The sequence below is a fragment of the Chroicocephalus ridibundus genome, chromosome 2 (genome assembly GCF_963924245.1).
Source record: "Chroicocephalus ridibundus chromosome 2, bChrRid1.1, whole genome shotgun sequence".
Classification (NCBI taxonomy): Eukaryota; Metazoa; Chordata; class Aves; order Charadriiformes; family Laridae; genus Chroicocephalus; species Chroicocephalus ridibundus.
In genome coordinates, this window is record NC_086285.1 from 30,312,905 (window position 1) to 30,338,750 (window position 25,846).

A 25,846-nucleotide genomic window follows, 5' to 3' on the forward strand; every position below is an offset into this window, starting at 1 on the left:
TGCATACCAAGTATGATAATTCAGTAAAGCGTCCTTTCTAATTAGCAATCACACAGACCTTACACATCAGCTATACAGCACAGCGCACGTAGTACACTTATTTCTGCTTGTCATTTTTGATGTATATTACTAGAAATGATTGTAGAAGGGAGCAAAGCATGAGCAGACATAGTACATTGAAAGGTCAGCACTTGTCACTTGGAAAAGGATAAATTTTTATGGAGTGAGAAAACAGAAAGCTGCTCCCCATTGATGTCGTACAGGAGCTTGTCTGCATCTAAAGTAATACATGTAAGAATGGTTGGACAGAAAAATTACTTGTCTAAAGTGTGGTTCATGCATCCTTTGGCAGCTTTCGATTTCCTGTTTCAGAACTGATGAAAAGCCTTGCTTGTTTCTAGCACAGTATACAATTTTATCTTTGAAAAACACAGCTTTTGCTTTTGTTTTCTTAAGGATGTATGAAGTTTTCTTGGCACCTCATTTATTTTATCCCTCTCCCTTCCAGTTTTAATGTGTTGGGTGACGGTTGCAGTCATTGTAAGTCATTATGTTTCCCTGAGGGGGCATCTAAATATGAATAAAATATTTTAGTTTGGAATCACTGGAAATAAACATAGAGTTTATGTTGTACAGTAACTTACTTGAGAGAAAATATATGTTGGAACACGTTTGTTGTCACATTATTTACTGGTTGGCCAAGAAGACTTGCTGGCTTTGACAAATTCAAAATAATTGTAAGTTCTGGGCAGAGAACCTCAGTTTGTTCAATTGAAATTTAAAACCAAAATCACATATGTAATTTAAATATTGGTAGCTACAAGTAAACACAGACAACTCACTCCCTATTTTGCCTGAAAGCTAATGTGTACAATTGGGATTTGAGGGTAGCATGTTTTGTAGGAAAGCTGTGTGGCATCTGATAGCACCTTCAGGATTTTGAGAGCTTCAGCATCCCACCTCTGCTAAAACAGTCTTGATGAATTGTGTTTTTGAGAGGAAGCTGAAATAGTAGTGATAGCCGAAGGTGAATACAATACTGATACTTAAAAGTTGAAGTATCACCCAGTTTTAGCTTGAGTAGATAGAAGTAAATACAAGTATAATTCAATGATAGCAGTGGGCTGATAGCTAGCTTAGTAAATTCTAAAAAATAATGTTCTAATAAAAGCTAAAATAATTTTAAAAATCATGATGGCAGTAACCTGAACGATACAATTTGTTGACATTTATTTGACCATAATACATAAACAGTAATTTCCGAGCTGTTTCTTACAAAAGGCTATTAAAGATGAAATAGATGCAATGAAATTGTTTTGGCAGCCTTTAGCTGTTTGCTAACAATTTAATACAGCAATAAAAGTTAGCAATAGCAGCACCAAAATTGCATAGCAGAAACTTGATTATAATTTGGTAAGAAAATACTGTACGAATAAAAGTGCGCACTTCAGTGTAAACTGCAGCCAAGGTTTATCCTTGGGTTTAAAAATCTCATAAAATTGAAGACTTTTCTAAAGTGTTCTTGTTACTAAAAGTCAGAGACAAATTATGCCTGGTGCTGATGTTGCTACCTAAGGAAACAGAGGAGAGAAGTTAAATCTTCTATTCTATAAGTATGCCTGTATTAAGCCTTCCCAGGCCTCGAAATGGAAGTTTCTTTGGACCTTGTGATATGGACTGCTTATTTAAGTATTTGCATCTCTGCTCAGCAATCCAGCCAAACAAAACATAAAAGAGAATGGATGAGACTGCTGCCTGCATTTTCGCATCTAAGAGAGAGCACACTGATTAGCACAACGAAGTGCGAGCACAGACTTGCGGTTAATGCCTGGTGAAAGGCAATTCAGATAAATAAATAAAAAAAATTAGTCTTTAAGCTCTGTCTTTATGAAATCATGAAGTCCATTGAAGTTGTGAATTTGACTGTCATTTCCTTCGTAGGGCCGTTTTTGAGGTGATGGAGTCTATACGCATTTCTGTATTGGCTGTCCTTTAACTTGTGTATAGAAACTCAGACTGCCTGACGAGGTGTGTGGAAGAATTTTCTGGAAGTGTGTTTTATTAGAAATGCTTACCAAAGTAGACATTGAGTAGGTGCAACCGAATACTTAGCTGATTTAATCAGCAAGGATCTGTGCAAGTCCAGAGCAATTTGAGAACATCAACTGTTTTTGAGACATTTGGGATCTCTAAATTGATAATATTTTTAAGGTATTTTGAGAAAAAGGTGAAAATACGGAAATGCTGCTCAAGAGGGAGCTTCCGGGAAACTGAGAAAAGAAAATGAGACAAAAGAAGGGGTAAGTAGGCAGAGAGGAATGTGAGTGAGTAATGGATAGAGGAGAGATCAGCTTGCAAATTCTGTAAACCTCAAAGTAGTGAACAAGGATCTGAAATGTCACATGGAGACTAGAAGGAATCCAGTCTAGAAACTGATGTGGACGTAACTTCCTGACAGTGTATATTTTGCATTACCATTTGATGATGCAGAAATTGAGAAGGAGAAAGATGGACTTATTTGCAGATGGTACAAAATGTGACAAAAAATCAGCACTGAAAAAGAATAGTTGGTTTTTGAAGGTGTTCAGAAAGAGCAACAAACAGGATTCAGTAACAGCGTGAGAGATTGTGGCAGGGATAACCTTATTTATAAAGCTGTTTGCTTCGGTATTGAAGACCATTTTGTAATAAATCACAGGAAAAGAGAGCAACTTTTAGATTTTTCCGGCTTGATGAAGACTATTTGTTACTGCCAAACGTATGAGTCTGTGGAGGGATGTTAAGAAAAGCACTTGAGGAAAAAATACTGAAAACGTCCTTTTTTGAAAGCAAATGTAATGTCTGTTAAGATTTTAGGTTTGCAAGAGTAAAATCAATAGTGCCAGTTTTAGTAGTCCAATTGTGTGATGTGAATCAATCCAGTAATATTTAATTGAAGCTTTTCTCCGTTTTGGAGAGATTGTGCAACTACTGGTATGTAAAAAGTGGGAAAGCAGCAGTTTAGTATCTTAAAATGCAGAGCGGATGAAAAGGGAAAAAAAAAAGTGTTACTTTGTTAACCAGTCTTAGTAAAAATTGTTTAAATTTACATAAAAACAGCCTATCATCTGCTGGTACCTACTGACAGTTCTTTTAATAACACTTCCTGTGAAAAAGAGATAAGAAAACCAGCAGGCTTTTAAAACTCCAGTGGTAATCTTAGTTCTTCACATTAAAGAACAATAAGTAAACTGCAGGACTTTAATTTTCTTTAATTCTGAAAGGCTTGTCTAAACCATTTCTGCTTTTATTAAAAGCAGAATCACCAAATGGTTGAGATTGGAAGAGGTCTCTAGAGCTGGTCTGGTCCCCAGCCCCCTTACTCAAAACAAGGTCAGATAGAGCGTGTCACTCAGGGCAGCGTCTGGGTTTTGAATATCTCCAAGGATGGAGTCTTCACAGCCTCAGTGGGCAGCTTTTTCTATTGTTTGTCCCTCCTGACATTAAAAAAAGATTCTTATGTTGAAAAAGAATTCCTTTATTTCAGTTTTTGCCTGTTGCCTCTTGCCCTTTCACTGGGCACCACTAAGTCTGGCTCTGTTTCTCCCCCCCATCAGGTATTTATACACACTGAGAAGATTTCCACTGAGCCTTCTCTAGACTAAATAATCCCAGCCCTCTCAGCCTCTCCTTGTACGACAGATTCTCCAGTCCCTTAACCAGCTTTGTGCTCCCTTTGCTGGACTCACTCCAGTAACTCCATTATCTTTTTTGTGCTGGGGAGCCCAGAATTGGACACAGTGCTCCAGATGCGGTTTCACCAGTGCTGAGTGGTGGGGGAAGAAGCATAATTATCCATAAAAGTAAACTATTTATAAAAAAAATAAAATTCTTTTATTGTGTGTAACAGGCAAAATTTGGTTTGTTAAGAAAAGAAACATCTTCCAGTAGATCACTATAGGGAATAGCGAGTCATTCAGGACACTACTTAAGGGTGAGAAAGTATTTCAGTTGTTTTGCTTATTAAATCCATGTCTTGGGAAAACCATGTCATAGTTTGTAGTTGTAGTTTAAAAGGTTACTTCTTTGAGCAACGTACTGGAGAACTACCAGTGCTTAATGCTAACAGTTTTCCATAGAAACGTATATCTCTTAGTGGAGGGTTCCGCTTCCAAAATTCCAGCCCCTTCCTGTTCTCTCTTTGAAAAGAGCCTCTTCCAAATGCATTTTCAAATTCAGTGCATTAGAGTGTCATCCCACCTAATGATGGCTTTCTGTGGGCACCTGTCAAATTGCATTAGTAGACATGTATTATCTAGCCTAACAGGGAACTGAGACGGAGACACAAAAACTCCCAAACCTCAACAGTGAAGGGCTGTTTGCTAACAGAAAATAATAAAAAATGTCATAGTTGAAACTCCACGCTTTTTCTTAGCTACAAAGAAGGAGTTAGGAGTTAAAAGTGCCAGGAGAGAAAGTCTAGCGGCATTGCACTGGAGGAATAATGTCGCTTTCCTGAGGGACAGAGAATACAGGGGCAGGAGGATTCTCAGCCTCCAAGTTCTCCTTTTCATCCCCTCTGGCGGGCGGTGGGGTACCCCACAGCGTGGGCTGGTGGGTGCAGTTTTTACAGATGCTAAGAGTTAAGATTGACCCCTTTTATTCCAAACAAAAGTTGGGAATACATGAGCTGGTTTCTGTGGAGTGACAGAAGGGTACTAACTGTAAGGGTTTGTGTTTTTTTTTTTTTTCTGTTGGAGATCCTAGTTCCTTGAAGACTTGATCTGAACATTTTGTGTGAGTTAGCCATTAATTTCTCTGCTATACGAAAAATATCGTGGCCTCTGTTTCACCTTGTAGGAAGAGTCTTATATCTGTGTATAGGCTGTTGATAAGGATGTATATGTGTGTGTGTGTGTGTGTTCAGAATGGTCAACGTCAGTGATAGCAAACAGCGTTAGGCTTGTCCTATGTTCCCGTTTGCTGTCATTTCCTCCAGATTCTTCTCTGAAAGAAAATGACACCTTAAAAAAAACCCAACCAACCATCATTAGCCTGTGCTGGCCCATTTGATTACTGGGTATTTATAACAGTATATGCTTTGTATTTTGTGGGAAAGGAAACATGGGTTAAGTTTACAGTATATAATACTTGGTACCTAAATATTTTTCCTTTTTTCAGTTGGTCCTGCTTACTGTAGAAAACACATAAGATTGTAATTTTAAAATACCTGTGACTTTTATTTTGAAACTTCAGCTAATAGTCTATGTACTTAGTTCTACTTAAATATCCTACTGTCTCATTCCAATTATGAAAATACCTTAATATTTCATTCAACACTTGTTTCACCGTTCCATAAGATGCTTCAGAAAAATTCCCATGCTCCCTTCATTTTTGCATTTAAATTTTATATTAAGCCATGTGTATGAGGTGATAATTAACTGTTTTAGTAACGGAGATTGATAAAATTCTGAAATTGAGCAGCATTGAGCAGTATTTTCAGTATAGATTAATCCATACGATAAATTTTTGAAGTACATTTTCTCTGACAAATATATGTAGAAATTTTTATGTGAAGCTGGTGGTTTTATAAGTAAAAGTGATAAGGTTCAAAACGTTACTCTTGTCACCTTAAGCAAAATTTTTCAGTTGACAATGAGCTTAATGCATATATTTAACAAGTTACTTGAAGAAAAGGAAAAACTCTTTCTGGTCAAATATTGCTGCAGTTGCCTTTTTCAGTAACTTGAGTGTATTTAATGTTCTCTGCCAGCCCCAGGAATGGGAATGTTTTTGAGTGTGTTATTTTTCATTTTGCTATTTTGTAAGATGTATGTAACATTTTCATTGTTCAAACAGACAAAAGAACTCCTTCTGTCTTGGGCACCAGAGCTTTGGGAAAAACAGCGTTTCAGCTTCTGTTGGTCATCATATTTGAGGCTTTCTGTGTCTCTGTTATTGTCAACAAGGGAATTTATTTTTTTTTTAATTCATTAGAGAAGTCATTGCTGAATGAACTAAAAGGTAATGTTTGGTTACTTTTTTTTTTTTTTTTCAGAAGCATTTTCTTATGAAAGTTTGGTTCTTCTTTTAAAAATGTTCATTTCAGTTCATTTATTTAAAATTCATACTATTATTTTTGCTTCTGAAGTAGCAAAAGCTAACCGCTCCACTTCCTCAGGAATCATAAATAATGTTTATTCTATACGATGATAGTATTATGAAATGCTGACTTACAGGCAGTGAAAGGAGACTTGGGGATCAAACAAAATTTCCATGACAGAAGCTTAGCAAAGGTTACTCTGCAGGTTTTTAGCTGGCATCGGTACGGATGAAAGTTAGATATGCTGGGCAGGAGTAATAATTGCAGTACTAGACACCATTTTCAGTTTCTTATTGCTTTCTTATTACTTGTAAAACTTTAATCACTTGGACTCAAAATTCTTCATATCTCTTTGGTATCTTTATTAGGTTGCATGTTTTCACACAAAATTCTTAATCTGAGATTTGGACAAGTCTTGCTCAGGCCCCTCTACTCCCCAACACATATACACGTAGGCCTTTAAGAAAAAAAGTGAGTTGAAGTCTTTGATCAGTAAATTGAATTTTGGCAAAGACCTCCGTTTCCCAAGGACAGAGAAGAAATATATCCGTGTCAATATGATGAAATCTTGAAAATTGGAAGCCTTTAAGAATATTGTGAGAGTGATAGTTTCCTCAAGAGTTGTGGTACAACAGCTTTTGCATATTTTGTCGTCTGTGCTTTGAGGGTGCTGTGGGCCAGCTGAGCATGCTTATCCCTGCAGTTGCAGCACTAAGTTGCTACAGGATGTGCAAAGAAAAGAAACGTGGATTGAGAACAGAGCTCAACGATGGTGTCAGTGACCGGTAATTTGAAGTCTGTTTGATTCAGATGCAGAGTGGACAAGTGCTACCCTAGATGAGAAGAATAAAATGGGGCAGTGAATGTGGGCAGGTGTGCAGTTCTTCTGGGTCGTTTCAGTCATCTTTAGTCACTTGCAGAGATGCAAACAATATGTACATAACTCAAGAATATGCAACAATTACATGTTCACTTGTGGTGAGGACTAGCATGTTGCTAGGCTAAGCGTTAGTATGAGTTTCACACCCAGTGCAAATGTCTGATGAATCTTTGCTGGTCAGGCAGTCATTGCTAAGGTGAAGATGTTTCAGCCTCTGTTGTTCCTTGGACCAGGCGGATTTTGCTGAATCGTCATCTTCAGATTCTCAGGGCTTTTCATGTTCAGGGTTTTCTTTTTTTTTTTTTTTTTTATTGAGTCACTACTGTATACCATTTCAAATCAACAGACAATGAAATTTTTCACTTTGTGTAGCAGAATTTGGCTTTTGTACTATATTACGTCTTGTTTCCTCGGTAAAGCTAAGCCAAAGTCATGCAGATGCGCTGTATGAAACAGGGCCTTGTGTTCCAGACGGACCGAACCCTTGAGCTGTGGTTGTCTGGGCAATAAGACTGGTACTTGCAGCCAAATACAGAGATCGTGGTGGGGCTGGAGAAGGACCTGAGTTTGGATGGTAAATATGCAGAAACAGAATTGAGAGACAGTGGCAAGCTCGTGTGGAGAGGCAGCAAAATACAAGCTTTTCAAGCTCCAGGACTTGAAAAAAAGAAGTTGGGCTGGTTAGAGAAAGACGCTGGAACAAGAAAACTGTGTGGATGGTAGTTGGGGAGGGGGAAATACCAAAACTGTTTAAAGAGCCAGGGAGAGGGAGTTGTGGATAGGAAGCCTACGTGGAAAGGAGAGGTTTGCTATGGTCCAGATGAGTTGGTGAAGCTGAGATGGGGAGTGGGTGACTGGAAAATGGCATCTTAGTAAATTTTCAGTTGTTTTATTGGTATAGGTGGCAGAGGGTATTTATTTGTTATGATTGTGAAATTTCTCTTTGATACTGATATGTTATTTTGAAAATAATGAAGATACATGGATAGACGACCTTGGTCGTCCCCAATCCTTCCTCAAGGTGTTTTGATGGTGGTTTTTTCCCTTTGCTGGTGGTACATTTGAGCATCAGCCTGTGCAGTGTCATAGGAGAATAACTGTTCTTTAAAACAGCTTCTGTCAAAATTGCTTACAAGTTGAGAGGCAGAGCACACAAGCTAGACAAAGTAGCTAAGGTGTTTGTTCATATACATCTCTCTGTGATACACAAAAATCTCTGAGAAGTATACCAAAGAAGAAACCAGTCAATGAAGACTGATTCTGCTGAATTTTTTTACTGATCAATCAAAATATTAGTAAAGCTTCTAACTGAACAAGACAGTATTTATTTTTAAAAAATAAACTATGAACAGCAAGCATCTTTCATCTACCTTGACCAATTAATTAAAAAAGAAATAAAATAGTTCAGGCCTCATTTGGAATAATTTAATTTTCCTCTGTTCTCCAAAAATAAGTGGGAAAGGAGAGATTTCAGAAAACAGTTAATCACAGTCAGAGATTGAAGCATTTTGCAATTTTCTTGAAGTCAAATTTTTTAACTTCTTTGTATCCATCATTTTTACCTTTTGTATGTCCGTCATTAACATTCACGTTCTGTGTTGTTTTCTTCTTGAGAGGAAAAAAAATAGTTAAAAGGAATAAGGGAGGTACAAGGGCATTTCCGAATGACTATGACCATTAATAAGGCAAAAGGCCAAATCTATTCTCTGTAGTTCCAAAGTCATGCAGAATGACATACGGTTGTCTCTTATTTCATATTTTTTGGCCCAAATTAATGTCCCGAAGACAGAAATTTGTATAGGTGAATTGCTTGGAATGCATTTAAGTCTGTTACTAATCGCTTTTAAAAGCAGTTTAATTTCTGCCTGGACTAAATGCGGAGTGTGTTGATGTGTTGCAGAGGAAACTGTACTATGGAACAGATCTGGCTGAAAGTGCCCCACAACAGCAGTAACAAAACTTTAGGAAACTGGTAAAATCGAGAAATAACTTGATCCACCCTACACATGGCGTGGCGTAGAGTGAGGCATCAGTTCACCCTACTGGTTTGTGTTGCTTTAGGTTTGCTTCATATAGATTTTACTGCCAAGTTGTAATATAAGGAGAATATGTATTACAAATAAAATATAATTTTCCTATCTAACAAAGTTCTTGCATCTTTTGATTCAGTTGAAACAAACCACACTTCATGCTTCATCTACACTGGGTTGTTGATGTACCTGCTGAAAGCAATATTCAAGAATACACTTAGGTGGTAATGACATTGCAAAAAATCTAAGTTTTTGTCATAATGAAATAATTTTGTTGAGGGCCCTTTTTTATATTATTTGAGAAACAAGCTTAAGTAAACATGTTACAATGTACGTCATGGTATTGTTTCACTGATTTTTTTAGTTCTCTTGAAGATGGTTTATATAATATTTAGCACAGAATTCCTCAAATAGAGCATCTTCTTAACACACTTTTATCAAACTTCTGGCATAGTCTTAAATGCTATTAGTTAACAGACTTTTGTATATCATACAACTAGTCTTTGTCATCGCTTTTAAAATTTATGTATGATACTTGAATTTTATTTGCGTGCACACAGTCAGCCATGGTGCAGAGCAACCATGTTATAACAATTGTTGTTCTAAATACTTTGTCTAAATAGATATTTTCAGAAGTGCTGTATGATGCTTTTTGTATATAGCTTGATTATGACATGAATGTAAATGTGTCTGTTGCTTATGCGTATTGGTTAACGTATATGTATATACATATACATTTTGATTAACGTCATTTGAAAAACCTAATACTAAATATTGCATGCTCCAGAACTAGTTTGAAGGAAAACCGTAATTCCCGGTTTTGTGTATTTCAGATTTATTCTATTCTTAGGCCTTTCCCACTTAGATACCTGTCATTTTCGCTTTAGAAAGTTTTAAAAAAAGAAGACTGAAAATTAATTGTGAAATTATAATGGAATATATGAAATGTTTGCCTTGTAACTTTAGCAAATATATTTTGAAACACATCCTTCCAGCCTTTCTATACCTATCAATTAGTTTGAAAAACTTTCTGACCTTTAAAAAAACCCGTCCAGTGGTAAGATGTGTATCTTAAAATACAGGGACGTGTATGTACTATGCAAGTGAATGCATTACATTTTCTGTACTTTTGTTTTCTGACTTACTTTATATTTTGTTTGTAAACACATCTGGGAACTTTTTACTTAGGCCATTTCATGTGTAAAGTTTTTTATTGTGGAGTTATAAATATACATGAATAATACTAGTTTTCTGCTTTGTTTGGGTTTTGTTTGGGTTGCTTTTGTTGGCTAAAATCATGCTTTAGATATGCTTACTGTTATAAAACTTACCCACATAACCTTTCGTGGCTTTTGTTTGGTGAAATATTTATAGTATCTAGATTTCAGTAGAACATAAAATCGCCTTTCAATCGAAGAAAAGGGCCTTTATTGTGACAAATACATAGAATTTTAGGATGCCATCGGGGGCACAATATTCTACTATTTGTGCACAATGAGACTGATTATAAATTAGTTTTAGACACTGTTAGATATCTAGTGTTGGTGTCTGGACAGACAGGTGCTGTCTAGAAGAGGGCTGGGAAACAAATTTCTTATTCCCTGTAACTGACAGAAATCCACTACTGACCCAGGCACTGGCCATCGCAGGGTTTTTTTCAACATAGCTGCTTCCCATCCTGATCACAGGAATCTGCAATACTTAAAAATAATGGCTGATGTAGGGTTTTTCCAATACCTGAAATGAAAGCTCTTAGAATATCAAGAACAAATTATCATAACTTCTTACTTGACTGTTCCCATAAAGCTGAGTCCTGAGTGTCCCCTGAGCCAGCTGCACTGTTCCTTGTAACGAAGAAGCATCTGGTAATGTCCACTCGGAACCTCCCGAGCTGCAGGTTGTGGCCGTGAGCCCATGCGATGTGGTCAGCGGTGAGTGAGAAGCGTTTGTCTGCGCTGGCTGTGTAACTGCCCCTTTGGTGGCTGCAGGTTACAGCTCGATCCCCCACCTCGTCCCTTAGCGTCCTCGTTCCCAGACTAAATAAGGGCAGCTCCCTCAGCCTCTCCTTCCAGGTTATATGCTGCAGGCCCCCTGCCATCTTGGTACCTGTTAAGTGGACTCTGTTTTCTCATCTCTGTTGAACTTGGTGCCTAAAACAGGTTATGGCGTTTTAAGCACAGTGTCATTAGCTGCGAGTAGAGAGGAATTATAACCTGCCTTGATTTGCTGGTCCTGCTTTCATTCAGTCATACAGAGTTTGACAGTCATTTTAACCCTCACGTCCTTTTAGCAGGGCTGAGAACAACTCAGACAGTTGCTTCTCATTCTGTACTGATGCATGGAGTTATCCCCTCTTCATGCAAAGTTTCCTTCTACTTCTTGACGAACTCCAGGATTATTTGCTGCTCTAGTCCTCAAGTTTCACAAGCAAATTTTGGATTGGAGCTTCACTGTTCAATGTGTCAGCCACCCTTCCCAACTTCGTGTCCTTCTGAAAGTTGCAGAGGGTGAATTTTGTCTCATTATGATAATTCTTTATGAACTCTTGTTAGCCCACAAACCCACCCGTGGTACTTTGTTATTGGACACCATCTAGATTTTAAGCTATTGTCTGCTGCACTTTGAGTCCAGCTGGGTTTCAGCCCGTTCATCCAGCTTTGTGCTTAACTTGATAAGGCAAGTGCTGTACAGGACTGTTTGAAAAGCCTCATGCTGAATACACTTTGATATGTTACCACCACAGCTCTTCCCTCTTTCACATAGCCAGTCGTTTCATCATGGTCATTTCAAATATGACCAACTCATCTGTCCTTCTTAAATCTTTGCTAAGTTCTCTTGGTTACGTTCTTGTTCTTCATGTGTTTGAAAATGGATCCCAAGAGGACATGCTCCTTCATCTTTCCTGGGGCAAGGGTGAGGCTGACCAGCCTGTGATTTCCTAGGTCCTGTTTACTACCTTTTTTTAATGGACACGTCTTAACTCTTTACGATGGGCTTGTCTTACCATTTTTCAGTTGTCAGGGACCTGCCTTGGTTGTCATGATGTCTCTTAGATCTTACAAAGGAGCCCAACAGAGGTAACAAGCATCCCTTTCAGAACCATTGGATAATCTCCGTGGGTTGGAATATATGCAAACGCAGTAGACGCTGACTTGTTGCTTTCCTGCTGTTGGCTGTCCTTCTCTGTCCCGGGTCACATTGGTAGGCATGGAAGTCTGAGAGCAAGTTTTCACCGTGCGGACTGAGGCGTTGAGCACAAAGGCATCAAGTACATCAGCCCCTTCTGTGTTATCAGTTGAAATTCAACCCATATTTTTGTTGAAGTTCCTTTCACTGCTAACATTCTTGTAGTGCTACTTTTTGTTTCTCATTGAATCCATCTGGGGCTTTGCCTTCTGAATTTTACCACCATTCATTTTGTATATTTAATTCATTGAGAAGGTTCTTGCTTAACCAAACAGATCTTCTGCTGGATTTCCTCGTCTCCTATGCAATAAGATGATGTGTTTCTCTGAACTCTGAGTAAATTTTCTTTTAAAAATTATCCGTCTCTCACTTGATAACCTTTCCTTTCATGACAGCCACCTGCAGGATTCTGCCTAGCAGTTCCTTTGACAAGCCAAGGTTTCCTCTTCCAAAGCCATGATACAGCTTTTTGTAGCATTCATGGTTAAGAAGTAATAAATTCTACTGTAATTTTTAAACTGCAACAGCGGTAAGAGACTGTACTTCCCTTTGTTCTCTGGACACAATGTTCCAATACACAATAAAGTTTCAGTAGTGCCATTAATCTTCTCGATCTAAACTATAAATAAAACCTGATCTTAATGATTTCTGCGTTTCTCAGTCAGAGCAAGAAGTGCATCACAGATTTTGACCTGGGCTATGATATACAGCAGCTTGGTAAAGAGGTTCCACGTGATGCTATAGAGACTTGAATAGCTCACAGTAGAACAGTTACAGTTCTAAGGTTTCTAGGAGTGGGAGTTTTGGGAGGAAAAAACCCTATAAATGTCTTGAAGAAGAAATTACTTTTTTAAAAGGAGGACAAAATATGCATCTGTTAGCCCTGAATCTGTGTTTTAAATTGAGCAGACTAATATAGTTACATGAAGCCTGTTACCTACAGCAGGACAGCTCACACTTACTATTAGACATGTGCTTGACAGAGCAGCTGAGTGGGAAACGGGAATTCCTACTTTGGCTCCTTCTGTGGAGCTCTGTTAGTCATGCATAGATGTTAACATAGTGAAGTCACAGAGGAGGTTCTAAATGCTCCACAGATATCAATAAACCATCAATAACCGATGGCTAACTTAGTAGCATAGCCTTGCGTTTTCATTAACAGCGGCATGAAAACCATGCCGTTCAGTGGCTTTGCAACTCCTTTAGACCCTGGTGGTAACTGTCGAGTGTTAAAACTTAGACATTGCAATGAAATTTAGATTTTCGTTTTGGAAGTCATCTCTCCCCTGTGTTAAAGAGCCAACCCACAAAAATTACTTCATCTACTTCTGTAAAAAAAAAAAACAAAAAACTAAAAAAACCCTTTAGATTTTATCTGAAAGTTTAATGGTATGTTAGTGTATCTATGTAGTACTTAAGAAAGAGTACACTGATCTTACAGTACAGTGAGTCTCAGTACTTACAGTAAAAAGGAATTGTGTAATATATAAAATCTAAACATTTTTATGGAGTTTATGCTGTTGACTTACTTTAGCGATAGATTTAGTTACACCCAATTTATGCAAGAGATAATCTTGCTGGGAAGATACTCTGTGACTATTATCATCAAGAGGATCCGAAGCCTTTTTAGCCTGCTTTGGGATCAGACAGACAAAGTGGTTGGTGCTGAGGGTGGGATTATGGATTCTCTGTTCAAATGTTTCTACGGGCATGTCTGGGCCGTGTTCCTGCCGCTATGGATACCTCAAGACTCTTAAAACTTGAAAGTCTATCGATTAGACATAAAAAACTGAATTACAGCGGAAGTCATAGCATCTTCTGTGATACAAAAAGTTGGGAAGGCACTGAAGGGCTGACAGTTGATTTGTAGATGCGTTTTGATTGCTAATTAAGTTATCAGAGGAAAGCTCACAGTTTTCTCCTTAAGCCAGCTAGTTCCGAATTTTTTGTTTGACTTCGTTCTGCCTTCATGAATTAAAAACAAGGGGGAAATAAACCCCAGTTTGTGTGAGGAAGTACGAAATGGCTTTCTTGTAAGGCAAAGTTTTACTTTTCAAATCTTATGCATACTTATGTAGGGAATCAGAAGTATCTTGAAAACGACATTTCAATTGTTTAAGAAGTACAAAGTTTTGATTTAAAAGACCAACTTTGACATAATTCAAAAGTAAAACATTCCGTCCTTAAATTGATGTGTACTTTTGTAGATAAAATAGCTTTTTAAAATTTCTTTGCTTATATTGCCTTTCCCTTTTTCTTTAGTGGCTTTGACATTTTTGCATGTTAAATCCATCTTGTTGGGTGAAATAATTGAACATAATGTGTAACTTTGCTGTCAGGATAGATACGCATTTAATAAGACTTCCCATCTGTTCGCTTTCAAAACCAAGACAGCATACAAACTGAGAAAAACTAAGCATGTGGTAAAGGCATTACATTGGAAATGGTGCATTAAGCTGCTGAGCTCCACTGTTTCAGGTCAATTTTAGTTGTATTTTATCTTGCTGAATTTTGGCTTATTTGTACTAATGTTCCATTGATAAATTTGCCCTGCATCACAGTATGTTAAGGAAGATGACTCTTAGTCATTTAAACAGGAGAGTGAAAAGCAGTTTAGTACATTAAAATATTTTTAAATATAAAATTTTGGTTTATATTAAAATTGAAGGCTCCATTTTTTTTTTTGAATCACTATGAAAGGCTTCTTTTTGAAGCAACAGCTTTTTTCAGTCAGTAGTTAGGCCTAACATTTAGAATTTATATTCAGTTACTATTCATTCATTCATTAAACTGAGAGACGTTTCATGAAATTCTGTTTTGTAGTCTTAAAGTTGACCTGCCAGCTACATACTGCTGGCAACATCTGTTGCCGCATCCTGATTCAGCTGTAGTTTCATTATCATACCATGACAGTTACATTATTCATCAATATTCAGTTATCCACGTATCTGAAAAGGATCGCTTCCGGAACGAGAGGCAAAATGACTCAAGTTGAAGAAGTGGTACTGAATTTTGGAGAAAATCTCTTTGTTAAAGAATACGCTGGTACATGTAAATCACTCGGAGTCTGAGGTGCGCATCACTGTCGGTGTTCCCCTTAATTCTGATGAAATGTAAACAAGGGGTCTGATGTTTAGCAGCGCAGTGACGCGCATGGACAGGATCCATGGGTGGTGGCCCACTCAGTTCCCCTCAAGGCTTTAACTCCCCATCTGTACCACAAATTTTTTTCCTTGCGATTCATGCTGTCTAAACTTAACTTTAATTGTGAAGTTCCTACTTGTGTTACAGCTGTTGTAAATCAAGCTTGAATGGGAAGATATGAGTTCATAGATACCATATCCGTGTTTGTAAATCATTATGCTCATTGCATGCAGATCAGTTTTTTTTCTTTAGAACGCATCCAAGTGCTTAAAATAAATACAGCCTGTTACAGTTTAGATTACAGGATATTGTGCAGTTGGAATTGAGAATTAGTTTATACTGTCATATGACCTTGTGTTATAACAGCTCTAACTCAGTATTTCGGTAAATAATAATACTACCAGTACTAATAATAAATTATGTTCTACAACCTGTTTTTCTAACTATGTAGTGACTATGCTAGCAGTCACAAGATTCCGTTGAATTCATGGGTTGGCATTCAGTTGAGTATATTTTCTTCTTACAGTGAGTGCGGAGATTAAACTCAAAAATGCTCTCCTCGTGTGCTCATTCAAAGTAAGAGCAGGAGGAAGGAAGAGTTTTGCTTTAAGTGGAAAGGGATAGTCACTCCTTGCACTTGCACACTGAATCAGATAGAGACAGCTGCAGAGGGGAGATATGCATTGCAAAAACCAGATCAATTGGATTCAGTCGCATCCAAATGAAATTACATCAGTCAATAACCTTCCTTTCAAGTTACTGAAATCTTCCTGGCCCACATTTCTCTTGTCAGGTTACTGAGTTTTCCCAATGATTAAAGTATCTTGAAATTGCTTCGATAACATCAAGGACCTTGTTGTGACAAGGTCTGTAAATGCAGTCTCTTAAAAGAGAAAGCTGGGTTTCATGTAGAGTATTGAGTGTATTGACTGAAATTTTTTTCATGGGTTCTCAGAAGCTTGTATTCACAAAGACAGCGCAGAATGAAGGAAAATGACACTTCTATTACCAATTGAAACCATTTCATGGATGCGATACCAATATTTTATTTAATCTTTTGTACAGGATATGTTGTTTCTTCTAGGCTTTGAAATAGTCTGAAAATGCGTTCTTGTTTTGAAGTGGGCATAGTAGTGCTTGGAGAACAGAGTTCGGTAAATCAGGACTATTGTTAGTCTTATTTGTTTACCTCAGTCAACATGTTTGTTGCAGTGACCACCTCTAAATGTCGCTATTTATGCTCCAGTGTGCCAGTTATTAAGATGAAGCAGAGCTTTTCTGTTCCAGTGGCACTTCAGGTTCTGTGATGTTTTTTCCTGCAGGTAACTTTTTTTTACAGGCTAAATGGTGTGTACATTAGCAAATAGAAATCTGTAACCATTCAGGAACCATTTATTTATAACTTGACTGATACCGAGAAGAACTGAAGTAATTAATAGTGTCCAGAAGACACATTGCTCATCATTGTTTTGGAGGTCTGTTGTGGTTGGTTTTTTCCCCCACGAAAGAGCTCTGTAGCTCTCAGTACTTAATGTTGCTGTGGGTACACACTAATTCCTGGGATCAAGAGGTGTACCTTGAGTGGCCTGAATTTTAAAAATGCATATTACTTATATCACCTTCAGATGGTTTGGTGTTTACTGCAGATACGGTTCCTTGCCTCCTAAAATTGGTCTTTGTCAGCACTTCCTATATAATTAAATAGCTCTATTTTCCCGCTCTTTCATTACCATCTTACCTCATTAAAGTTGTTCCCAAATACCTCTTCAGGCTTGACAGACTTACTTGGTGGGAGAGTCCTCATGTTTCGGAATTGGTAAGGTATGCTGAAGCAGCTTCCTACCTTCAGGCCTTGGAAGATAAACTGAGCTTACGTTGTGGTTGCAAATGTATTTTACCTGTGCCCAGCTAGCAACCAAAAATATTATTCTCACAACAGGGTTTTAACCTGATGAAAGTAGGTATTACAGTGGCTAAAAAAGAACAAGGATCAAAACTACTAACGTACGCGTTACATTTGTCTGCAATTTGCACTTTTCAGTAACCATTACGCAAATGAAGAGAGCCTTTAGAAATTCCAGGAGAAAGTATTGAAGTAATTTGTGCGGTTTCTTGTGCTGTAAATTCCTTTGAAAAGGAAATTATTGTACATATTCATAGACCCCTCCCCATTACCTAAAGTTCACTTAATGGAGGAAGCAGGTTACAGCCCTGTGTCGTTACGGAAGAGAGTGAGAGAGGCTGGTGTGTTTCTCTCCCTTTGTACCAAAACTTGAAGGAAAGTGCTGTCACAGTTACTTTTGTCCTGGAATGAAGGAGAGCTGGGAGAGAGCAACTCTTCTAAAGGACCGAATATGCAGTTGAGAACCTCCGTGTTGAAAGCATCTGTTACGGCATTACCTGTGATGCTTTTTTCTGTCTGATGTTTGTTCCATCCGCTGGTGAGAAAGGAAAGCTCTTCAGTTTTGCTCGCTGTCCTTGTTTCAGATTTTTGTGTTCAGTAAATCTTTTTCCCAACTAAGGCTGAAAATGCAAATTCAGATGTTGCAGGCAGCTCCGGTTACAGCAGTCAGTAGAAATTCGAGTGGATGTATTGGAATGGGAGCAGTTCTTTGGATGAGGCAGGGTTGGGAAATGGTATGTAGGGGTGGGAGAAAAGCCAAAGCAGAGAACAGAATAGGAGAAATGTCACCGATGTGGGAGGTCCCAGAAGTTTTTAGTAAGTAGTTCTCCAAAATCAGCAGTCACTTACCAGATGAGTTTGTGGGTTACAAGCTTAAAAAAAGCTATTGTATTTATCCATTTATATTCCTTTGTCTTTTACAAATCTGTTGCTGGTTAGAACTATGTTTAAACTAAGTCAGTAGTAATTCCTTAAGTAAGTAATACTTTGGAGGTGAGGGGGATGAAGATAACCCTAAATCATGTAAAATAAATTATGTCAATTCAAATTTTAAAAATAGTAGAAATGGAAAAATTCCCTTTAAATGTCCCGTATCAGTAAATATTATAATATTTTTTTACATTTCTTAATACATTGTTATCAATAAAAATGCAATACAAAGAAGTATTATAGGAATCACTAGTGCAGGTATAGGTTACTTACACTTCCTGCTTGATGCCTGTTTTCTGACATCCTTACCTAAAGCACTAGACAAATTTGGATCTTGGCTTCGGTCTACAGTTACAAGTTTCCTCTGTGAGCCTTGTTTGTCTTTTATTACTTTGATTTGTGAGCTTATTGTTAAAATTTAACCTCTTATTTTATTAGTTCAACTGTGAAGTTTGTTTCATATACAAAAGCATATCTTTACCTAAGTGTAATTTGACTATGAAAATAATTCATAAATACAAATTTATTTATATATAAGTACAATTGTAAGTACATATACATGAGAACATATACAAACATATATATGTGTGTATATATGTATACATGCTCATTTTGAAAAACAGAAATAAAAAATTGCATTAAAGCATGGATTGCTGTATTCAGGTCCAAACCTTCCTATCCCAGACAGGGCAGAGCCCGTCACATTCTGATGACCTGGCTCTGATGGATGGTACGGTTACAGCTACTCATCCGGTGTTGCTGGGAGGATAGACGTGGCACAAAGACCTGGAGCTTATCTCAAATTGCTCGCTAATTCTACTCCTCGTGTTTCTGCGCTTGAATGTGCACCCATGCCAACCTCACCCACTCTGAGCTGATCAGAACAAAACCAGTTGCACTCACGAAGGGAAGGGGATTGTAATAAGATGATTGTTAAAATATTGCCATTTTTCAGCTCAGCTTTTCTTCAGTTTTCTTAAAAAGTTAAAAGTTGGACTGCAGTAGTGCAGGTCAGGACACCTGATTTAAAATCCCAGTGGTGTCATGAGTAAGAGATGAAGTGAGAAATTAAATGGATTTACGTGTTCTACTTCCTTGCTGTCCCTCTAATGCTTAGTCTCAAAGTCCTTACACTCAAAATTAAAATTAGTTTGCAAAGAACTGTTGTTGGAACATGCGGCAAAACTATTGCTCCTGTTCATCAGATTGTTATTTTTTTATTTTATGAAAGTATGACAGCAATTTAGAATTCCTTTTTATTTACAATTCCACTTTAATACATTTCAAAGTAGAAGACAAAAAAATATAATGCAGTGGAGACTTTATATAGGTCTTTGAAAACTGATGTGTATTTGATATGTCAGCACAGCTTAAAGACAAAGTGGTGTTTTTTTCTACTTAAAATCTCACAATGCTATCGGTTACATTAATTTGCTGTATTGCAAGTAGTTTTAAAGAGTTTAAACGTAGAGAATCAGTGCTTTAAAACTGTATTTATTTCTTTTTAAAAAAAGCATCCTTGAAAAGTACATATGTACAGGTAGGGGAAAAAGGCTGCGAAGACTTGAATTACTGCCTCGCAGACATTGTTTCAAAAGTGACTAAAGCTTTCCATGTACTGAATTTTTACATTGCATTATGAAAGAAACCCTCCTTTACTTAATGCTTCCTAAATCCTAAGACTTACTTTCTTTCAAATGCTGTTCTATAAAACAAGCATTTTTTAAGGTTATAACACAGTACCCATGTTGTTTGTGCTTGTCATGTAGTCAGTCCCATAGCTGCATTTGTGTGGGTTTCAAATCTGAGGAAAATGCTAGTTTCACAGTCAAGCCTACTTGTATTAAATTTTTGCTTGTATGATTTAAAAAAAAAAAAAAAAAAGAAAAAGAAAAAAGAAAATCTCCTCTGTCTTATGGTGGACTGCCTTTGTTCTTTGAGCTGTATTGAGAAAAAGTTAAAAGGATGCTATACTCAACTCAGTTTAATGTTTTGACACCGAGACACTCGTGGAAGTTTGATATGAGTGTCTTAATCTATTTGGATCTGAGCATACGCATTGCTTGAATTTAGTGTGATGTTAAAATGTTTCATAAGACAGAGCAGAGCTGCTATGATCTTTCAATGTTAATATTCTTTTCTTATCACTTTACTGTGTAGATACCCTTCATGAGACACAACTCTGCCACAACTCATCCTCGGAGGCAATCGTGGAAGCCTTTTATAGTATGATTTTTAAGTGTGGATAAAGCTCTCAATAGAGTACCTAAAGTAAAGGAGAAGCAGCTACCTTGTCTCTACTATAAGCTTATTATGACAAAAAGTTGAGTTTGCTTGTCAGGCTTGGATAGAATGTAATTGATTGGTTTGTTATTTGGACTGACAAGGTAGTTAATTTGCCTGCATTTTTTTGCACTAATCAGGAACATTTCGTATGTGCATTGTTGAAAAATCCCGGATAAATGTCTTGTCAGAATTGTCTTATTAAGTAATGTCTTTTTCCCCTGTGCTTCGTTGGCAAATGATGTTATACAATGCTTGGATTCACTGAAGAGTGACAGAAGCCTGTGGGACTTAAATATTGTGCGTTCCTCTATGGTGATACCGAATGAAATAAGCAACGGTTTGCCATCCGCCTGCCGCTCTACTTATATGCAGTTTAATAAGAATATTTCTATATAGAACACCGTGTTGTACATAGACCTTACTGTAAAAAGGATTGTTTCCTAAAAAAAAAAAAAAAAAAATGTTCCGTGATAATGAGACCTGTAAAACACTTGAGACTTACTATTCTGAAGGAATAGATTTGCCACGGAAAAATTGATTTTATGCTTATTAGTATGAACTAATTGTTTCTGACTTCAGACGCCCAAGTGAATAGAATTATACCTATATTGCTTTCTGAAAAATATAAAAAAAAAAAAGAAAAGTTTGAGTATATGCAGACATTTGTTTTATTTGGCTTACTTCTCTGGCAGTGTCCAGGACGAGCTTATCTCCTCACAATACAAATATGAAAGTGCTATGTAATTTGGGGAAGGAATGAAGAAGTGATCACACAGCGTGACAGCTGAGATCTTCGTCTTCGTCCCTATATATCCTGGTAGATGCAGACATAGTATTTTGATCTACAAATGGTACCGATCCAGTTCTTAAATCTACAGTAGCAGTGTGTTGGCATCTTCATCGTTTCATCTTGAACTTGCTCGGAAAAATTCTGCTCAAATGCAATTACACTTGTAACATTATGACATATAATATTTGAATTTCTTGAGATATGGTGGTTTTTGTCATCTATCAAGGCACATTTCCATTTGAAAATATTTTTTAAACTTAAGAAAGAAATTAAATGCTGTAATAAGTAATAGGAGAAATATACAAATTTGTGTATACTTATCTACAAGTCATATCTTACCAGGGCATTTCATGTTTGGATATTATATTAAATAAAATTAACCTGATGTCTAACACGTCGTTTTGTTTTAAAAAGGGGGTGGGTTGATAATCAGAGTAAGATTTTTGTCTGAACAATCAGAAATGCTTACCGTTTTGTATTGGCAAGCACACAAAGTCACCTTAAAAATAAAGAAATTTGCACTGGGAAATAGGTGTTAATGCATGAAGTTGATCTTTAAGAATCCATGAATCCATTTTAGGAAGAAAAGACCAAGTTTAGTGACCACTTGTCCAGAATTCTGGAAGTGAAAATTTATGTCCAAACTCTGTGCTGACGAAGGGGAAAGAAAAGGTGTTTGCCCATATGTCATGCTGAGTTTACGGGGGGGAAAAAAAGAAAGTAATGTTTACTGTGATTTATGCTCAGTTATTAAACTAACACAGTCTAGGTATTGTGAGTAGGAGAGAATGATAAGTGTAGCATATCTTGGCTTTAGTAAGACTTTTAAAATCCTTTTCTATGTGACATTCTGCTAAATAAGCTACAGAAATATTCTGTTCATTAAGCTGCAATAAAATCTGTAGCTGATTAGAAGAGTAGAGGAGTTCCTGTGGACTCACTGCCAAATTGGAATGGTACCCACTCACTGGGTTCCACTCAGGACTCCCCTGGATCAGTTCAGTATTATTATATTTTTGTTAATTTTTGCTTTAGTGTATTAGGTGCTGGAATAAAGTGTTTGGTTACATTTGCAGGTGATACCAGTGTAATGTGAGGGTCTAGTGTTGGAATTAAAAATGAAATTTTAAAAAAGCATCCAGAAAGTGCGTGCAGTGCGGAAAAGAAAAAGGCAAATCACTGTTTAGTGTGTCATTATGATAGTAAGTAGTTAGGAGATACGTCTTCAAAAAAGAAGGTGTGGGGGACTCTGGATCACAAACTTACCATGAATCAAACTGATTGTACCTGAGATGTACAAAGAGAGGTGGTACATTTAACACATGAAAGTACTCCTCCTGAATATTCAGAAGGCCAGTATTTCACCCTTGGAAAAGTCTCAGCTAGCATATTCTGTGCACTTTGGCAAGAATTATGTAGAGAAAGTCCAAAGCAAATGGAATTGAATGATAAGAAGACTACAGGAGACATAAATGAATAAAAAAGCCTAAAATAGTTGGATTTCTTTAATCTAGAAGGGACTGGGGAGTCTGCCTTCAAACAGCAAAATGAATACAGAGATGCTGAAGAGAGAAGTTGCTGCAAAGAAGGGAAAAAAGAAGTGTTTTTTCAATTCTGGTCAGACCGAAAATGAGTTAAATTGTAGCAAGATGATTTGGGTTTGCAAGAGAAAGGTTTTTTCTAACAGTGAGAATAATTGCACTAGAGAATTTTGTTAGGGAAGTTGAGCACTCTTTGCTATTGGAGGATTTAAGGACAGACTAACGTGTGTTAAAAACTGCTGGAGTATTGTTGATACTCCCCTGGGCATGGTTGATATCCTAAGGTTATTTCCTGCTGTTTTTTTGTCTGTTGGTTCCCCAGTACAGCTTCTTTGTAGGATTTTGTTTTTATCTTGACACTTTCTTTTGACATTAGGTAATAGTTTAGTTTTCTCTCTCCCTCTCTCATTCGTATGACTCATTATGTCACTTGCCTCTCTTTTTTCTGGAAAGCCAGATGTTAACACTTGATATTTCACCTTTTGAAAGAAGTTTGATGGCAATATTCAAAATTATAATGGACTTCTCTAGTAGTTCACAAACAATACACCATTCAGTATCATTATTAGTCTGAGTACTTGAGAACGGCACTACAAGTGTGATCATGTATAACAACTAGTACGTGCTTCAGAAAAAGTGATGCAGCATTTGCTGATAACTTTCTTAAATTTTATACTCTTCATTTTGCTAAGGGGGTTATCCTGGTTCTTTCAGAATTTCCCAGTTTTCCCAAGAAAGAAAATATTTTGGATGTTTTGGGGGCTGTAATTTGTGTAGCATTATCTTAATACATGTCTTGGAGGCATTGGCTTCACAGAAATACTTAATTTAAACTTAAAAATACTATAAATATAAGTTCTATACAGTATCTGTATAATATGAACAAAAGCAAACATGTGTGACATAGTGTTTACATCGTTATATTGCCCTTGTATACGTGGGCCCTTAATGAGTTTTGCAAAATAATTTATCAAAGCCGTGTGTTTATAGTTTTGACCTACTATGACAGAGAGAGAGAAGTGAACACTTCTTGCTGGAAGGAAGCTGTTCACGTACAGGTATAGTAAATAAAGTTTCTTCGTAGTGTTCTAATTCATTGTGTACATGCGAACTAAGTTTCATGAAACAGACTTGTGGACCATTTATAAAAAAGCAATTCATATTCTTCCTTAACTGTAAATAATCAGTGTTAGGTTTTTGGATTTGGGAGGTTGTTTGGTTTTGTATTAAAAAATATTAATTAATTTAAGTAGGAGAGGTGGCAGTTTGGGGTTTAGCATAATAAATTTAGCTACACAAATGTCTGCCAGATTAATGCTTATTTTCTTTTGCTCATTTGTGGTATAAATGATTGACACTATTTGTCAGTTCTGTTAAAATGAAGTATTTGATGCTTAGATTATATGATGATAAGCATCTGGGGGGGTAGGGAGTAGAAGCTACATAAAATGTTTTTTGTCCTTTTGAAATTATAGATAAAATGTTTTGTTTGCCTTTTTTTTTTTTGGCTTTAAAGTAGAACTTCCTAGAGGTCAAAGCGATAGAAATTCCTGCTGTTACGTATTATAACTAGTGCTAAAGACAGGATTTTTTAAAAACTTAATTCATGTAGCAGATGCTGGAAAGGTCAGCATAGATCCTTCTAGTGGATGAAGGCGTTTCCACAGGATTATTGTATATTAAAGAGAAAAAATAGTCAATTTATTAATACCCTTGGGTTTGGACAGAAATTTGAGCAAGTTAGAGATTATGCAATTTCCCACATCCAAAACTGTATAGGTTCTTTATCGTGAAACTACTGTTAGCCGATCTGGTTCTGCCAGGCCATATGTACATCCTGCCCATACGCTCTTCATAAATAGGAGGTAGCAACGAAAAATAGAATGTAATAATCATCCTGCATCTGCTATATTCTCTCACCTTTCAACAGTAGCCATGCCCATCTCTCTTCCAGGGATAACAGGAGAGGGCAGTAGTCTACTTTCTCATCTAACATTGTAAACTATGGAAGTCAGGGACTTCTTTTGTATGCCTGCATAATAGAAATTTGAATGTGGCTTTTAATTACTTTGTGCAATACCATAAGCATTATCCTTCCCAGAATGAGTATTTCATTTATTTAAATCAAAATTGTGGAAATGCTGGAATCCATAAAGGTTCAGGTTGGAAGGAGCCTCTGGTGGACGTCTGTTCTAACCACCCACTCAAAGCAGGCCTGACTGCAGAGTTAGATCTAACTCTGAAATTAGATCAGGTTCCTTAGAGTTATGCATGGTTGAATTTTGAGCATCTTTGGAGGTAGAGAGCCTTTCAGGGTAACCAGTACCTGTGTTTGAAAGGGATATATAATTGGGTTATATCCTGGTTTGTATTCAACATTGTATGCATTTGCAGTCACGTAAGAATTTTAGTGCTGGAATCTGTCACACTTCTGATGGTGAAGTCACGTAAAGCTTGGCTGGCCTATGTGAAGAGACTTTTAAATTATCCTGGTGCTAATAGTTTCTTAAAACTGTTCCGTAGAACGGAAACTGCAAGATGACTTGACCATCCATTTGTTATCGTTGTGCCCCTTATTGGCAAGGGAAAAAGTGTAGAAATCGGGAAGAGGAAAAACAGCTTTTTCCATTTTATACTTAATGTATTTTTCCCTTTTGACAATATTCTGCCTGAAAACAAAAGCATTTCTAAGTATCTAGATCTTACATATTAAATTAGAGTTTAAATGCAGCCCTGCATCACTTCTGGTTCGTGCCTGGCCCGTGACATATCACAGCAAAGTGGAAGCAACTTCTGTTGGAATCCATGGGGCTGAATTGAAGAGTTGTGGTGTAGAATGGCAGGGTAAGATACGAAGACGTATCTTCGGTTATCTTCACTTTGTTTCAAGAGATGTCAGAAGAGAAGGCTAAAAAGAAGAATTTCTTCCACCTACTCCATAATAAAAAAGTACTATTGTTTTGGGTCCTCCTTCAGTAAGTAGAATGAATGTAGGGTTTGGACAGCATTAATAACAGTGCACTAAATATATGATTATACAGTTATTTCACCATTAGATCTTTAATTAATTTTAT

At 37.0% G+C, this 25,846-nt stretch overlaps 1 protein-coding gene across 5 annotated transcripts in view; it reads left to right on the plus strand.

Annotated features, from left to right (window-relative positions):
* The window catches only part of PHF14 (PHD finger protein 14), a 168,092-nt gene that overhangs the window by 80,598 nt on the left and 61,648 nt on the right, over positions 1-25,846 (plus strand). The window contains exon 17 of one of the 5 annotated variants that reach the window (XM_063324918.1): positions 20,316-21,574. The exons of the other annotated variants lie outside the window; for them this stretch is intronic. Coding sequence (XP_063180988.1) covers positions 20,316-20,328 — 13 coding nt within the window. The 3' untranslated portion in view covers positions 20,329-21,574. Of the gene's footprint in view, positions 1-20,315; positions 21,575-25,846 lie in introns of those variants that run through there. 5 annotated transcript variants of the gene reach the window in all.